This window comes from Podarcis liolepis (assembly GCF_965112155.1).
Source record: "Podarcis liolepis genome assembly, chromosome: Z".
NCBI lineage: Eukaryota > Metazoa > Chordata > Lepidosauria > Squamata > Lacertidae > Podarcis > Podarcis liolepis.
Genome location: NC_139570.1, coordinates 26,733,608 through 26,752,147, shown reverse-complemented (window position 1 = coordinate 26,752,147; position 18,540 = coordinate 26,733,608). Strand labels below are relative to the sequence as shown.

Sequence of the window (18,540 nt, the reverse complement as noted above, 5' to 3'; positions counted from 1 at the left end):
GGGGGACAGAAAAATATAGTTGGGACAGGAAAATATACCATAGTTGGCTCCTTGAGGACATGACAAAATGATTGTGACAGTACTTCTTCTTTCTTACAGTTTTTTAAATTCAAATATTTCAAAAACTATTAACCCTTCCAGTAACTTACAAAAATACATTTGAAAGCTTAAAAACCAGAAATGAAGGATTAAAAAAGGAAGCAAACCCATTAATATGACTATAATTCACTAAAATTCATGTAATTCTTTTTTCATCAATTCACTTAAGAGCAGTGGTTCCCAAACATTTTGGATCCACACCCCCTTTGGTTCCATAAACATATCCCCAGTATTCAGAATAGTGGTTTGCACAACCCACTAAGGAAGATAATAACGCAATAAAATTGCAAACAGTAACAATTAAATGCACATTTATTTAAAATTCAGTCAAACCTATTTAGTTTAATTAATTCAACAAAGTTGGTGAACCTTATCCAGTGATATCAGCTTTTCAAAGTCTAATAGCCATGTATACCCCCAGCACCCCCTGCCACCCCCTTGGCTCTTAGTAGGCAATCCCACCACTCTGCAGCGGGCAGTACTGCCCACTTGGGAAGCACTGAGCTAGAATATAAATACATAAATATTTGCTATGAAATCTGGATTTATAGGATACTCTTTTATCTTAGATGTGGCTTCAGATATGGTTTCCATTAGAGTTTCCTTCAGCTTGTCTATTAAATTAGGTTGATGGAAGAGTGCCATACGATTATAGGGAACAGTTATTACATTTTTTAACAGTAGCAAGACGAATGAATGCTAAGGCATGGAAAAATACCAACAACTTCAACAAACTGGACATAATCAGGAAGTAATGAGAAGAGCTGAATGTAATAAAATGTATGACTGTGTTATGAAACAAAGATAATTATAATGAAATAGTGGACAAATGGAGGCTGGCATCAGGGAATAGACTGTCTCTCAGTGGGAAAGTGCATCCTTTGCATGTATAACGTTCCAGGTTCAATCCCCAGCATCTCTAGGTATGGCTAGGAGAGAAGATCACAGCATAAGATCCTGGAGGGCTGCTGCCAGTGAGTGTGGACAACGCTGAGCTACATGGACTAGTGATCTGATTCAGTATAAGACAGATTGACATATTTCTATGTTTGAGGAAGGACCATAGCTCAGTGGTAGAGCATCTACTTTGCATGCCAAGTTCAACCCCCAGTGTCTCCTAGTAGTGATGGACAAGTCCGCCGCCTGAAACTCTGGATAACTGCTGGCAGTCAGTATAGACAGTACTGAACTGGTTGAACCATGGCTCTGACTCTATAAGGCAACTTCCTCTATTCCTAGAGCAGCTGATTAAAAACAGAGGGTGGTATTGAACTGAGTTTTGCTCTGTAGGCAGGGTTTTTTTGTGTCCCGAAGCTTTCCAGAAGAAAACTCATTGTTTTGCATGGAATTGGAACAAATGTCAATTCTCAGAAAACATGATTGATGTTTGTTCCAATTCAGCAGTAAACAGTGGGTTTTCCCAAAAAACCTTTCTCAGACCCATGTCTACAAATCACAGATATGTGCCTAGAAATCATGACACAAATGAAAGTGTTGATAAGCCCTGAAATGAACGAAACTATTAATTTCAATAGGTTTGTTGGCATACATCTGTCTCGAGAGACAATGGGGCAGTGTGTGTGGATGTCCTGGGCTGCCCAGATGACAAGGCCCCCCTCTCGGCCACATCAATGTGGCCCAAAGGAAAGCAGACTGATACATTTGGTACCAGCTTAGCTGGTTTGCCCTTAGTCCTAACTCTGGGTGGTATCAGCCAAGGTTTACTATCAGGAGAAGGGGTGGATTTTCCACTGTCAAAAGACATAGTGGCAGTCCTTAAAGATAGACACCCAGTTCTGCCAGCATCTTACCAAGTGCATTTACTGAAATAGCAAACCGCTCAACATGCTATTTGTGAACTGGCAGATGCTACATTTTGATGTCTGCTCCAGCCTGTTTACTTCAGCTTGGCTGCTCACTCAATGTCCCAGTAGGCAAGGGGAGTTGGCAGGGGGTAGGAGGGGGAGGCTCTTGTGTATCAGATTCTGACTTTCCTTTGGTGAGGCAGATGGCTTTCATCATGTATGAGCAATGCATTTCTGAATCAAAACACATTATAAAGATGTTTCTTGTATGTTATCAAGAAGCGTTAGGGCTTATGGGCTCCACCAGCTATCAGTCATCAGCCGAAAGGAATCAATGAACAAGATAAAATTGGCTTTGCTGCAGAATTTGATAAGGAATCGCACAGCGACACAGGAATCTGTTTCAATGTCTCTGTTCTGTTCACCAGTAATATCAGTGATGGGAAATGTTTTGGCATTGTTGTTCAGGCTAGGGGGCTTTCATGCATGCATCTTGGGCTGCCACAGATTTGACACTTCTGCAAACTGGTTTGTGCTCCAGAATATATTGGCTGACTATATTGCAATGTTTCTGTCTTCTATGCTGCAGCTAATGATGGGATGCCCCATGGCACACTTTTTTTGCACCCCCTCCGTGTGGTCAACATGAAGACCAAACTCCCAAAATGTGTAGTTGTTTCAATTCATTAAGTGATCATATAGAACAAGGATCACCAGCCTGGTGCCAGCGAAGGCCTTTGCTGGTGCTCGTAGACACCATATTGCCAATGGGATGGCTAGCTTCAATGCTTTATTTATTTTTTTTAAAATGGCAGAGCAGCGCAGAATAGTTGCTGGAGCAGCAATGGGTCCTTGCAGTGCATGGCAGGAAGGGGAGCTATTTGTGTAGAAGGTGCGTTTGTGCAAAAGATGGGGGGGGGGTATGTATGAATGTGTGGTCTGTCAATATGTGTGTTCTGTGTGCTGGGGTGCAATCTTGAATTATCATTATTTTTGGCGGTGGCGGAGGGGGAGGTAAGTCCTGCCCTGCATAATTGATTCCAACATGCAGCACCTATACATCATTTGAATGACAATGGCCATCAACTTGGGGGGGGAGTGGCCCCCTCAAATATTTTATTGGATGTAAGGGGATCTCAACCCCTAGTAGTTGGCTCCTTTGTGTGCTGGATGGAGAAGTGTGTGTGTGAGAGAGAGGGGGGGTGGCAGCATGTATATAATGTGTGCTTTGTGAGATAGGGAGAGATAATAATAGTAGTAGTAGTAGTAGTAGTAGTAGTAGTAATAATAATAATAATAATAATAATAATAATAATAATAATAATATTTATATCCCCCCTCCCTAGCCAGACCCGGGCTCAGGGCAGCTAACACCAGTAAAATTACAATAAAAACATAATAGAAAAAACACCAATTTAAAATACAATTTAAAATGCAGCCTCATTTTAAAAGTATGACTAGCACCCACAGCACTTTCTCAAAATTCAGAATGTGCCCACAGGCCCCACAAGCTTGGCAACCTCTGATATAGAGGCATCTTCAGCAGTGGGGTATCATGACCCCTGATTATGGAAGGCCCGTCTTTGTGAGGTGCATCTCCCTCATTATTTGTGCTAAGGGTAGAATTTAAAGACACTCTTGTCCACCCCAGCTTTTGGTAGTTGAAGGATATTGTTGGGCAACTGTGAAGCTATTAGCTGTGAGGTTTTTTTGTTTTTTTAAAATCTAATTACCTTTAAAAAATGTATTGCTTTTCTGTTATATCATGACATATTTTGGAGGAAGGAGGGGAAGTATATGTTCTGCCTTCACTGCATTGTTGGAGGCAGTGGGCAGAGTGCTCTTGTGCTTGGATTCTGCTTGTGGACTTCCGCTTTTGGAATAGTGTGTGTAGTTCTGGTTGCCTCACTTCAATAAGGACATTGTGCAGTTGGAAAAGATCCAGAAAAAGGCAACCAAACCGATTAAAAGGATGGAGAGACTCTCCTATGAGGAAAGGTTGCAGCATTGAGGTTATTTTGCTTTAGAGAAAAGGCGATTAAGAGGTGACATGCTATAAATTTATAAAATTATGCCTGACACACAGAAAGTGGATGGAGAAGTACTCTCTCATAACTCTAGAACTTGTGAATGTTGAATGAAGCTGAATACTGTTAAGATAAAAGAAGGTCCTTGTCAGGGTGCTGTCAGCAGCTCCCGGCTGGTTGACCAGGAAAGTTTAAAGGCAAGGATAAATTTCTTACAGTCCTTCTTTATTTCAAACTTTACAGAGAGAAGCTATAGAACCCAGCCTCTTGGATAATGGCATTGTCCCAAGTGAATCTCCACCCCTCGCCTCTCCTACTTCCTCATTCCTCATTCTCATTATCTCCTCTACGGGTGATGCTATGTGCCCTCGGTCTTTGAGCTATTTGCTCTCCTACTTTTGAGGCTCGCCGGGTTCTGGGAGATGGAGGGTCTGGAATGCTTTTTAATGACAACGCTTCAGCCAGCTGCTCTGGCTCTCCCATGATTTCCCAACTTTCCCCCTCCTCTGCCTCTAAGCTGCCACCTCCCTCAAACCCCTGTTGCAAATCTATACTGTGTCTTCCTCTTCCTCTTCCTCTTCCTCTTCCCTGGAAGGGTCAGGCTGGGGAGACGGTCTCCACCATTCCTCCTCTGCCTAGTCCCTGACAGTTCTTCACACAGTATGTAGCTAAAACACAGAGCTCACACCCACAGGAAGCAGTGATGGACACAAATTTGGATGACTTTAAAAGAGGACTGGACACATTCATGGAGGATGAGGCTATTGATGGCTACCAGCCACGATGGCTATGCTCTGCCTCTGCCATTGGATTCATTAATGCTTCTGAATACCAGCTGTGGAAACTGCAGGAGAGGAGGGTACTTTGCTTGAGTCTTGCTTCAGCAAACTCGTCTTATGTTCTTTCCATGGGTGTAGCCAGGGTGTTTGTTAGAGGGGCAGGCCTTTTGTAAGGGGGCTATAGGCCTTTTCTTGAGGGTGGGGGGGCGCAGACTCTTAGTTGGCTATGTATTTTTATTTTTATTTTTTTGGGGGAGCTGCCCCTCCCTGCTCCCTCCCTTGGCTACGCCCATGGTTCTTTGTATAAAAATCTAATAATCAGAGCAAAATCTTGATGCTTTAAAGTAAGCACTGAGGTTCACTAACCGTGGCACGGTGAAAAATAGTGGCTGCAGGGGGTTGGCACAGATTCAATTGATGTCTTGCAGAGGAGTCAATTTCCACTTGCACCCCATGAGCCACACACTGAGAACTTGCATATAGAAGTGCAAATCTACATCTGAATTACTACGGATCAAGAGTCCTAACACACAGCTCTAAAATTAAGCAGCAGAGCTGAACAAAGGCATGTCATTAATACTCTTACTTTACAAATGAGGAACACTGAATCCAAGAGAGAGAAATGATTAGCAAAAGGTCAGCCATCCCAGAAAATAAACCAAATTAACATACTATTCTTTAACTACTAAAGTAGGGAAACTTTGTAGCTCTATTGCAAATCACCCAGGGACCTACCAATAGATCCCAATATACACCCCCCCACCTATGCTTTACATAAGAGTTTTTCAAGCTTTCATCCTTCAATCAATCCACATTGGCTGATCTATCTTGTGGGATGGAGCTATGAGGCCTCCTGCAACTGGCATTGCTGCAGCTTACCTGGACTGGGCTGGAGCAGGGGAGGACATTTGTGAGGTTGGGGTGCACAGGCACATCAGCTTGGAGTGCTGGATTGGCTCTGCTGGTGTGCTTGCGCATTCCAGACTTTACCACCTCCCTGCTTTGCCTCAGCCCAATCCAAGAAAGCTGCAGCAATGCCAGTGTCTGGAGGGCAGCTCTTTGCCTCCTCCCTACCACACAGGATGCTACTGTAAAAAACCCCAGAATGATCCGTTTCTTGAAATAAATAAGAATACAGTAACCACATTCTGTGTAAAAATTCACTAGGCTGTGGTTCAATATGTACCACTACAATCAAGGCAATTTCATAAGCTGCATAATTTGGGTTTATTTCTTTCTTGAAATTTCCTTTTCAAGATTTATACTAGAAGCATCAAAGGTGGCTTGCAGGAAGATAGCAATTGCAGGGGAAAGGGTTTTAAAAGCATAATTACAACAAGTGAGAGAGTCCATAGAATAATTTGCAGCAAGTGTTGGGGGGGTAGCACTTGCTCCTAACGGTCTTTAACACCTTTGTATTTATTTGGCTTAATATATCCTAAATAAAATCAACATATAAGCTCTAGTTACACAGTTCTTTTTTATTTTTAAGAAGATTTTAAAGATCTTTTAAAAAGCTTTTTAAAAATAATCAAGAGGGTAGAGTGACTCCCCTATGAAGAAAGTAGCAGCATTTGAATTTTTTTTTGTTTTTGTTTAGAGAAAATACAAGTGAGAGGTAACATAATAGAAGTTTGTAAGATTGTGCATGGCCTGGAGAAGGTGTTTAGAGAAAAGTTTTTTTCTCCCTCTTTCATGACACTGGAACTTGTAGACATCTGATGGAGCTGAATGTTGGAAGACGCAGAACAGATGAAAGAAAGCATGGCATGTTTCAAATTCTGAGCCCACTGTGGGTTGAAGCCCTGGATGGTATAAATGCATGCTGGCATTAACATGGAGATGTGGGCCAGAGTGCATATATTTTAAGAAACTCAGAAATGCAACCTATAAAATATGTAGATGCAACCCAATTAAATTCAGCAAGGAGAATGCATCCGCTGGGCATACAACGGAAAGAAATTGAGATAATCTTACACTATGGATCTTTTCACTGTTGGTTCCTGCCCCCCTTTATTGTAAAGCTTCTGAGTACCATTTTTCTTTCTGGATTTATTTGTTTGACAATTTGAATAGTTTTAAGCCACTTTGGTTGCATGAATTTTAGGGTAATGATGAAGAGGGGAATGATGCCTCTTAATTTCCAATAGTCAAATGACATCCACAGATCAAGTTCATCATTATTCTCCTTTCAACATGATGGTGTTCATTTAAGTTAAAAGAATTAGGAGTATGACCCAGAGTCTGTATCTACAGCATTGTGTAAGATGCTTACTCCTTACACGAATATTTTAGATGAAGGCTGAAATTAGATTAACATGTCTGTCTGCAAATCCCTCATTGTCTAGTCTAGAGCAGCCATTTCTGATCAGATACGTAAGAGTCAACGAGCAGCTTGCATAAGTTCCTTAATGTGAGAGTATCTTGGACATTGCATGTGACTGTTTCCACCTAGCATCAGCTACTCGCAAGAGAGAGAGAGAGAGAGAGAGCGCAGCCGCAGGCTATTTTGCAGAGATGAATGAATAATTCACAGCAAAGAAATTCATTGGACAAATTGTGCCCCTTCTGATTCAGTGAGACTCCTCAAGTGCTTCTAGTTAAGCAAGAATGTAAGCAGTGATGCTTTTGTGGATTTAAGGAGAAAAGAAGAGCCCCATCAAATCAGATCATAGGCATTGATTATCTACAGAAGTGGCCAGTCAGGGAAGCTCACCTGAATGTGTTTAACATCTGACATTCAGAGATACGCTATCTGGAGGCTCTGTCTTCTTACTGCTAGACCTGCCTTGCTCCATAGATTTGTCTGACTATTATTTAAAGCCATCAGTTACCACCACCACTGTTTGGCCAGAAAGCATTTGCCCTTCTAGATCAATTGGGCCAGACCACATGTATGTGAGTGTGCAGTGGCAGACTTGGGTACTATGGCGTCCTGTCCGAGCCCAAAATTTGCCCCGTCCCACCCCTCATGCTGCCTTCCCAAAGCAGCATGGGAAAGTGCTACCTAGGCTTTGGGAAGGAAATGGGAGGACTCTACCATATCAGAGCCTCATACCTCCTTCCCAAAGCTCAGTGCCTCGCTTATTGGACTGCACCCAGTGCGTGCTCACACAGTCCTAAATCTGCCCCTGGTGTGTGTGTGAGGCACTGGGCTTTTACCTGCATGAGGCTTGTCTTTTTTGCTGTGCCACCTGGGTCAATATGCCCTTTGATATTGTCTGCCCTGTGGTTGAGATTTACTGATGACTGCCTCAGGGGGAAGGCTGCATCTGCCTCCTATGAACCTATAGCAAGTACTGTACCTTTCTGTGTATAAGATGCCCCCTAATTTGGGGGACTCAAATTTAAGAAAATGGGGGAGAGATGGCACAAAGTTGTTGAGATTTTTGTGAGAACAAAAGCTCACCCCTTTGAGTTCAGACTTTGGGAGGTTCATGTATCTCCAGCGGCATCCGAGTTGAACTTCCACATGATATCCTTTTATGATTGTGGTAATTTTAATCTGTTTCAGTATTTCAATTTTTGTATCTTTAAAAAGTAGGGTTGTTAATTATTATTTCATCTTTTTGTAAACTGCTTTGAGGTTTGTTTGCTTGTTTTTACAATCAAGTGGTGTATAAATTAATGAAATGAATGAATGAAGTTATTATATCGAGTATCTCTTGCAGGAAGTGTGTGTGTGTGTGTGTTCTGCAACACTATACAGTTTAGTTATTGTGCTTCATGGGGAGAAGCTGTTGCTTTAGTTCAGTTTCATTTCCCATTCCATCTGTTAACAGGGTTGGACCAGGCAGCCTGTCTATTACAGGGCTCCTTAATATTGAGAAGAGTTTGCGTGTTCAGACCCAGAGACCTCCCCCCTAAATAAAGACACATTTGACTCAAATTTTAGTTTTGGTTTTTGGCAGAATTTAGGCCACAACTTTATTGATTACAGAAAGTGCATGGTTGCATAGGCTCTGGTTCGGATAGCTCCCTGCATTCTTGCAGGTAGCGCTGACCCAGAGCTCTATCATAGGTCAGCCAAGGGTGAATACCTGAGGTAGGCGGAAAGCCCAGGAATGGACTATGTCCACTCCCCCCCCAGATGCTCTCCTGGACTCAGGCACAGGCACAACTCCCTCTCGGGGGTTGACCAAACCAAGTTGAGTCCCTGGATTGCTTTAACGGAATGCCCTTCACATAGGGATGGCGAGAACGTTCTCCCATCCCTATCACCTGAACCAGTGCCTATCCGCAACCTTACAAGTTGTGATGAATTGCTACGCGGCAGGCGAAACCGAAATGGCAACAGCCAATCAGCCAAGTGGGAAAATTCCTGCTGTGCCCCTGTCCCAACGACAGACGACACACGACGGCATTGCAAGGTCAATCACAAAAGAGAGGTGGGCGGGTTTTCCAATGCACGAGCCAAAAGAGGAAGCTTTGGGTCATGTGCATAGGCATATATTGGTCGCTCAAACCATTTAGACTGCACCCCCACTGGCCAGGATTGTGCTTTTTCAGGTTGCAGACCACCGAAACCTGGAATTACCGGAATGGGTTACTTCTGGGTTTCAGCGGTCGCGCACGCACAGAAGCGCTAAATCATGCTTTGTGCAAGCACTGAATCACAACCTGCATGTGCACAGCCGCAGCTTGCGAACACATCGGGTTGCGAACGTGCATCCCAAATGGATCATGTTCACAACCCGAGCGTCCACTGTATACCCACCCACAACATAGGAGGTCAGTCTCCAGGTATCACCGCAACACGTGCCCTCTTTGAGGGAGGACACACTTTCCCAAACTTGGGACTTCAGTTGTTTTTGGACTACAACTCCCATCATCTCTAGCTAGCAGGACCAGTGGTCAGGGTTGAGGGCAACTGTAGTCCCAAAACAGCTGGAGACCCAAGTTTGGGAAATGCTGATATAGAGCAAGGCAATAGGACCTTTTTCTAGGGTTGCCATACGTCCAAATTTTCCTGGATACATCTGGAATACTGCAGTCGGAGGAGTGTCTAGGTAGAAAACCGGGGAAAGTCCAGGAAAATCCAGATGTATGGTAGCCTATATTGGCAATGCCGTTTCCCCCACCAAAATATCTTAAAAACAGCATTTTTTGCAATTTTGCCCAAAAAGCTCAACAACTTTTCTGCCTAGATTTTCACTGTTTGAAATATGTCAACCTTACTTTTTTCATCCTAAGGGACCCCTGACCATTAGGTCCAGTCGTGACCGACTCTGGGGTTGCGGAGCTCATCTCGCTTTATTGGCCAAGGGAGCCGGCGTACAGCTTCTGGGTCACATGGCCAGCATGACTAAGCCACTTCTGGCGAACCAGAGCAGTGCACAGAAATGCCGTTTACCTTCCTGCTGGAGCGGTACCTATTTATCTACTTGCACTTTGATGTGCTTTTGAACTGCTAGGTTGGCAGGAGCAGGGACCAAGCAACGGGAGCTCACCCCGTCGTGGGGATTCAAACCACCGACCTTCTGATCGACAAGTTCTAGGCTCTGTGGTTTAACCCACAGCGCCACCTGCATCCCTTGCTCAAGGGGTGTATGCCTGTGGTAATTGGGGCAATGGATGCAACTTACCTTTGGGTATACGTTGCAGTCATATGAAAGTCAGTGTTTCCTACACATGCACACACATGAAAGACACACTCCCATCTCTGCATCTTGCATCTGGGCAAGCAAGATGCATTATCACAGTTCAGTGACACTTTCCAGTCAGGCAACTGCACTTAAGGAGAGCACAGAGCACACAGAGGGGTGTGGCCTGGGGAGTGTTTTGAGGGCCAAACAGGGGAGCCCCCAGCCACATTCCTGAAATAGAGGACTGTCTGCAAAGTAGAGCTTATGGCCATCTCATGCCCAGCCTGAAATGGCAGTTTGTTTCTTCAGTAATTGGACTGGCTCTGCAGCAACTATCTTTACACAGTGCAGGATTGTGATAACGTGGAACACTGATCTGATGCCAGGTGTTGACTGGTGACAATGATCTCATTGGTGGCATGAATGTGAGAGAGTGGTGTCAACTCCAATGTCCCTAGAGCCGTTTTTCCTCTGTCATTTGCTTCCCGCAAACACTCATCTTACCACCTAGTGGGAAACAAAAATGAGAAAGCTTATTCCAAGGGCACCAGCAAAGAGCAATTCTGCTTTGCCACAGCTGGATTTGTTTAGAAGGATCTATGATAGTCCATTTGGTTTGGCCACAACTTAAAGGAAATAACTATGGTACTTAAGGACTTAACTCAATACTCCCTGGAGGTAATGATTCCCTCCACCCGTCTTCCTTCCATTGTACAGACTATCTTGCTTGTTGGTTGGGGACCTTTCATTCCCCAGGCGACCTAATGGATACTAAGAATTGAAATTCAATTTTCAGCTTTTTGCTCAAGGGAAGAGCTTATTTCGGTAGGGAGACCATGGGGAGCCAGTGAAGCTTTTCCTTTTCCTTTTCCTTTTTTTTTTTTTTGTATACTCAAGCCATCTTCAGGTTTATTTATAAATTGAGAAAAGAGAGAAGGTTGCACTAAAAATAATTAAACGTGTCAGAATGCAAATAAAATGATTGCAAGGTCACACAGAGCACACTGGGGAAAAGTCAGATCCGGTTCTTTTGGGAAAAAGTAACAAAAGTAAACGTTTGCTCATTAGAGGCGGACTGTGCTAGAACATGGAGCTTTGAAGTCATTAGTGCCCATTAGCCACCTTACACCTGTATCTGCCCCAGCTGCTCTAAAACAAGAGGCACTGGGCTTATGCACAATTTACCCACATTACACTCGACATGGGAGTAGGAATCTGCAGCACTCTGACTGCAAAGTTGGGCTCACTTGAATTGTTCTGAGCAAATAATGAGCCAGATTGGATCAGGACTCTACATTAGTCATCTCTAGAATCAACAGTCCTGTGGATCCTGGGATGGCTAGCACAGGGGGTCTTCTTGCTACCGTGCACTTTCAATAGAAAGGAGCCAGTCACCCAAAAGTGATGGGATTTGATGACATTCCATCAAGAGTGAATTGTACCTCTGGGAGTAGGGAGGGGCTGTTTTCATGTAAAAACTAGCTGCCAATAAGCTACTGAGCCTGGTTTTGACTACTGCTTTTGACTTATTAAATTATCATCATCATCACCATCTATCTGGTCCCTGGAACAGCTGGTCCCTGGAACAGCTAGAATAGTTACATAAGTGTCTATGTTAATATAATGTTCATCATATCATGGCCCCATAGCTCAGTGGCAGAGCACATGTTCTGCACATAGAGCAGGGGTGGCTAGCCTGTAGACTTCCAAATGTTGTCGTGGGGCTATGGCTCCCATTCTCCCTGAACCTTGTCCCACGCTGTGGCTGATGGAGACTGGAGTCCAGCCATGTCTGGTGGGTCACAGTAGTTAGCCACATAGAGGGTCCCAGATTCAATGCCTTGCATCTCCATTTGACTTTTACCTGAGATCTTGGGGAGTGCTGCCAGTCAAAGTTGGTGGCACTGGGGTATGTGTACCAATGTGCTGACTTACTATGACCAACTATGGCCAATCATATGCCCATTAGTTTTGTGGCTGAGCAGTAATTTTAACTTGGGTTTTCCCAAGTGATGCCCCAAACTCTAGCCCAGGGAAGGGAAACCTATAACTCTCCAATGCTGTTGGAATTCATCTCTCATCATCCCTGACCATTGGCCATGCTTGTCGGGGGCTGATGGGACTTGAGGTCCAACAGTTTTTAGGGGGGCACAGATTTGCCACCCTTGCTTCAATCAATGTACCACACTGGCTCAAAATTATTAGTTGTATACACGAAGAACCTCCCCTCTCCCTCTCCACTGCAAATCAAGGGGGTGAATGTGCAGTATGGGACACACACACACCAAGGACTTTGTGATGAGTTGTAATTCAGTGGTAAAGCATCTGATGTGCATGCAGCAGGTTCCATATTCAATTCCTGACATCTTTAGGTAGGGCTGGTAGGTGTGGGTGATATCGAGCTAGATGGACCAATGGTCTGACTCAGTATAATGCTGATCTCTTTGTTCCTGCACAAGATAAGTAACAAATTTTGTAGCTCCATCTGAAAGAACTGCTCTCTTTCTCCCCCCTCCCCCCATTCAGGTCACCCAGTTGTTATGAACAATGGCTCAGCTGTACTACAAAAAGGTGAACTACTCGCCCTACAGAGACCGGATCCCCTTGCAGATTGTGCGTGCAGAAGCAGAACTGTCATTGGAGGAGAAGGCCTACCTCAGTGCTGTGGAAAAGGGGGACTATGCCAGTGTGAAGCATGCCTTGGAGGAGGCTGAAATCTACTACAACATCAACATTAACTGCATGGACCCTCTTGGACGCAGTGCCCTTTTAATAGCCATAGAGAATGAAAACCTGGAGATTATGGAGATGCTACTGAGCCACAGTGTCTACGTGGGTGATGCTCTCTTGTATGCAATAAGGAAAGAAGTGGTGGGGGCTGTGGAGCTTCTTCTGAACTATAGAAAGCCAAGTGGGGAGAAACAGGTATGTCAAGAATGAAAAGAAATGCTGCATATAATTGTGTGTCTAAATTGAATGGAGGAGAATCCTAAGATAATTCTATGGAGACTGGGCCAAGACCCATTACACCAGTTTTCTGAAAATATTGTTCCTTTGTGAAAATTGAGTCTTCATTTTCTGCAGCTTTATTGGGGTGGAGAGAGAAATTCTCCCCAAACCTTAAGGCAGTTGTTTCTACTTAATTTAAGTGAATTTAGGATTGGCACTGGATATTTTGAGTCAAGCGGTTTTCAACTATTCTTGAGGGAGGGGAAAAAGAAAATCCAGGGTTAAATTTATGATAGATTTAAGGATGTAGGGCTTGAAGCTGAGGGATCTCCTTTTAACTTTCTTCCTTTAGTGAAGCATTTATCTGGCTTCCTGTACTTCCTTTTAACGTGAAATAAAGCTGTCCAGCTCTCAGGTATTGCAGATACAGCATTTCCAGGTGAAAGCAAATGAGGAACATGGGAGGCTGCTTCTGGAGTGTTCAACAGCTGGGATGGTTTTCCTGATGCCATGTAAAAAGGATAGCAATAGAATTTTAGGTGGGGGGTGGAATCACACCCTTCTTAGGCCACAGGTGGACCATGGACCAAATCAGGCCTTTAAGCTCCCTCCCCATTTAGGCCAAGACACACCCACCTGCCCTTCATTCAATATCATATACAGTAGCAGATTGCACAGGAAGCATGAAGGTGGCTAAAACAGATCTTGCAGAGGCACTGCAAGATAGTCCAGCCTTGCTGAGCCCGTTTTCAAAGCACTATCTCCCAACTGCTGGGCCTTGCAAAGTCCATTTCAAAGCAATATCTCGCACAGCACTTTGAAAGTGCTTCTCAAAAGTTTTCTTATGGAGGTGCTATACACAAAGAACTTGGAACCTTCTTCATGCAGTGTTGATGTCTACCACTGAGCTGCGTCCCTTCCCCATACAGTAGAGTGGAATTTAGCATCCTAGTATTTGCTGCCTAAGGGCTCACCCTGATTTTCACTTGTCCCACCGCTTTCCCCTTGGGAAACCTTCTCTTTACCTCTTAGCTGGAGTAAACATCAATCAGGTTTTCAGTGGACTGATGTTTGCTCCAATTCAGGGCTAAGGAGCAGGTTTTCTCAGGGAAAGTTGCAGGGCAAACAGAAAACCACTCAGGCCAGTGCCTGGAGAGCATGAGGCAAGTGGAAAACCAATAAAAACGTTTGGAAAGGAAAGGAAACCATTCAGACCCATGTTTTCCAGGCATAGGACAAGTGGAAGTGTGGATTAGCCTTAAGACTGCAGTGTCAAACCCCTTGACTGGGTCGTAATAATACTGTTCACAATGCAGTACATATGTTAGAAGAAAACTCTTCCCCAAGCTTAGGGCTCTCCCTTCTATAGACCATGCTTCTGTGCCAGCAGCTGGCCTTGCAGAAAGTTAGGCCTTTTCCTGGCATGGACATAACTAGAAAGGAAATTGTCACCTGCTACATTTTTTAATGCCAGACAATTGGCACAGAAGCAGAGCCAAAGAAAGAGGCACATTTATTTAGGCTTCACATTTTTTAAAGAAGAAGATAACAATGCTTTATTTTTACAGTTGAATTACAATTCTGTTGCATATCATCCAACTTACTGTTGAAAGGTAGTATTTGTAGGGGAAATGGATATGTGTAAATATTTAATGCAGTGTTTTACAAAAGCAGAGCAGGAAGATGTGCTTTAGTAAGTAACACATAAGCTTTTAAGATCCATTCCTCTATATGCTGCTTGATTTCCTTCCCCCCACTCTCTACCCTACCAGTTTACCACAACAATGGTGTGTGTGCAGTGAATTTTTTCCTCAGCTAGAGAGCAAAATACCTTGAGCCAGCCCTGGGGAGAAATGCATTTCCTCATCATTTTAAGTGCCGAAAAGCTGCCATTTCCTCACCACAGAATAACTTCCTTCAGGGAAGAAATCAGGATTCCTTGCAACAACTAGGCAATTGCAGCGGGGGTCGGGGGGAGCCTGGCATACAAATGTGAACAAGCAAATGGACTGAAGCATGTTTAAGTCTCTTGATATTGTTACAAAAGTCAGGTGCCTGCCCTTCTCTATGTTGAGAGGTGGCATGAACCCATGGGGTCCCAGGCACCCACACGGGGTCTGTGTCCCTTTGGAGAATGGAAGACACTGCGGAGACTGTTGTAGCTTTAAGGAATATGGTTTGTTCATCTATTTACACCTTTAGTTAGCATGGAGGGAGTCCAGATCTTACAGCATGGCTTGTACCCCACAGCAGCGCAGGCGGCCTTCAGCCTGCCTGCCCAAGATGAATCTCAGCTCTTTCTACTCCTCCTCCTTCCACCTAGAAATCCTTTGTTCCCAGACTCCCTCAAGCACACAGTTACCCTGGCAATCTTTCAAACCCTTGTCTCTGTTCACACCTCGGGGCAGGGGGGAGGGGGTTCTCTTGTACTGCAAATGGCCCTCTGTTGTTCTTTGATGGCCCTAGCTCAGCCAGGTTGTTTTGCATAAGCTAGCCCAGAACTTCCTCTTCAGCTTGCATTCTCCCTTCATATCCCAAATAAACAGAATTCTAGAATCTATTAATTTCTAAGATTTAGGGGAGTCCCAGAGCCTAGGACTTGCCGATCAGAAGGTCGGCGGTTCGAATCCCCGCGACAGGGTGAGCTCCCGTTGCTTGGTCCCTGCTCCTGCCAACCTAGCAGTTCGAAAGCACGTCAAGTGCAAGTAGATAAATAGGTGGGAAGGTAAATGGTGTTTCCGTGCGCTGCTCTGGTAGGCCAGAAACAGCTTAGTCATGCTGGCCACATGACCCGGGAGCTGTATGCTGGCTCCCTCAGATGAGCACCGCAAAACCAGAGTCGGCCACAACTGGACCTCGTGGTCAGGGGTCCCTTTACCCTTTTACCCCTTAAATCTATAACAACATTGAACCCAAATCAGTCTTGACAACAGACAGGAAGGAAGGAAGGAAGGAAGGAACCTAGAAATATGCATCAGAACACATTCACTAGGGACTCATCCACTCTTTCATTTGCCCTGCCGCTTTCCCCTGGGAAAACCCATGGTTTAACACTGCATTGGAACCAACAGCAATTGGGTTTCCCGCAGATTGCCATTTGCTCTGATTTAGTGCTAAAAAGTGGGCTTTCCAGGGGAAAGCAGGGAGGCAAAGGCAAACTGCTCAGACCTGTTCCTAGACAGCATGGGACAAGTGGAAAACTGCCCGGACCTGTGCTGTCTAGGCAAGGGACAAGCAGAAGTATGGACAAGCCCTAGGATAAGGATGGGGACCCTATGGCTGCTCAGATGTTGGTGGACTACTACCTCTATCATCCCTGACACCTGGCTGTGCTGGTTGGCGTTGATGGGAGTTGGAGGACCACAGGAGTCTTCCCTGCACCAGCAAATTAGAGAAGCAACAGTATTTTTAAAGAATGTAAAGGCCTCCTCAAGGGTCTCCCCTTAAAGTATAACTCGTCCTGTATTTGCATCATGCATGCCTATTTACTATGGTTTAAAAATTCAAGGGCAGATGTGGCTACATGGAAGCTAAGCTGTAGCTTACAACTTGGAAGCATGTACAATACGTGAGACTGTGATCTTTCTCTTAAATCCAGACTAAGTTAGTTGAATGGAGATCTCACTAAAATCAACAGGATAGGATAATCAGTGGGAGAATGCAGGTAACTTAACCCATTTTCTGACTTGGAATTTAACTATAGGTGCCTTTGTTTGCCATTTCCATGTGTTCAAGCACATGAACGAATTTTTAAGTGGTTTGCTGAACAATTGATTATGTGTCTACTCAGAAGTAAGTTCCATTGAGTTCAGTGGGGATTGCTTCCAGGCAAGTACGGATAGGATTGCAGTGATCATTATTCTCTTAAATCTTTTTTTAATATATAAAAAAGTTTGGATTTCAGTATTTGAATATTATTACTTAATTGCTAATATGCATTTGCATCTGCGCATATCTGGTAAATGTTGCACATGCTATTTTAATATTTGGTAGCATTTACTAACTGATGTGCAATGGTAGTTAGTAATTAATAATATTGGGTGGCTGTCATGCAACTGTGTTTAGTAGATGACTATATTTTTACTATAACTAACAATATTTAGAAACTGATACGTAGTCTTATTTTGTCACATTCCAATGCTGCTTATTATTTGATAATTGACAACGTAAGACTTCAATCCTAGCCATGTCCACTCACAATTAAAACTTGTTGAATTTGAGGAGGCTCACTCTCTGCAGGTAAGTGGGGTTGCAACCTTAGGAGATTTCATATTGGTTGTGTGCCAGAACCACCAAGAGATGCCAATAAAGTTTTCATTGTGAGAATTTACATTCAAAATGCAAACTAAAATTGTGAAATGTGAAATGTCATCACGATTCTAGCACTGCGGGGAGTTGTATTAGATGACCCTTTGGATCCCTCCCAGCTCTAAAATTATTTGATTCTATGATTCTAAAATAGCCCCATTCTTCTGCCCATAATGGGCTTAAGTGAACACATCAGGAGCTTGAACAAATGCACTAGCTCCACCCCTTTGCCCTCTGCTTGTTTCTAAGCAGCTGTCTTGCAGTAGACCATGGATAGGCAAACTAAGGCCTGGGGGCCAAATCCGGCCCAATCGCCTTCTAAATCCTTCCCGTGGAGGGTCTGGGAATCAGCGTGTTTTTACATGAGTAGAATGTGTGCTCATGAGTAAAATGCATCCCTGGGTTATTTGTGGGGCATAGGAATTTGTTCATTTTTTTCCTTCAAAAATATAGTCTGGCGCCCACAAGGTCTGAGGGACAGTGGCCCAGGCCCCTGCTGAAAAAGTTTGCTAACTCCTGCAGACAATCCTCCCTCTTAATCAAGGCTCCTGCATATTTTCCACTACTTTCTATTCAATTCAACTGCCTGGGTAGGTATGGTGATGGCAGCATTACTGGAAAATGGGTTGAGAGTGAGAGAGAGACAGAGAGAGAGAAAGAGAGAAAAAGAGAAAGGGAAAGAAAGAAAGAAAGAAAGAAAGAAAGAAAGAAAGAAAGAAAGAAAGAAAGAAAGAAACTGTGCACGTGCGCACACACGCACGTGCACACACACACACATGAATGTTTGCATGCAGAAGCTCCCAGGTTTATTTATATTTTTTTAAAAAATATTTTTTATTAACCAACCAATCAAATCAAATCAAATCAAATCACATCACATCACATAAATTCCGAATTACAAAGCCGAATTTTAAATTTTTGTTGAGGGGACCCATATTTCAAGATCCTAAGGGGGATTCTGATCATCTTCTTGCTACTGCGTTAATGT

At 43.8% G+C, this 18,540-nt stretch overlaps 1 protein-coding gene across 7 annotated transcripts in view; it reads left to right on the top strand.

The window, feature by feature from the left end:
• TRPC5 (transient receptor potential cation channel subfamily C member 5) overlaps positions 1 to 18,540 on the top strand; it is a 174,930-nt gene that overhangs the window by 31,487 nt on the left and 124,903 nt on the right. For all 7 annotated transcript variants that reach the window (XM_083485028.1, XM_083485023.1, XM_083485026.1 and 4 more), the window contains one exon: positions 12,822 to 13,220. In XM_083485028.1, the coding sequence (XP_083341154.1) occupies positions 12,843 to 13,220 (378 nt within the window). In that variant the 5' untranslated portion in view covers positions 12,822 to 12,842. The remainder of the gene's footprint in view (positions 1 to 12,821; positions 13,221 to 18,540) is intronic.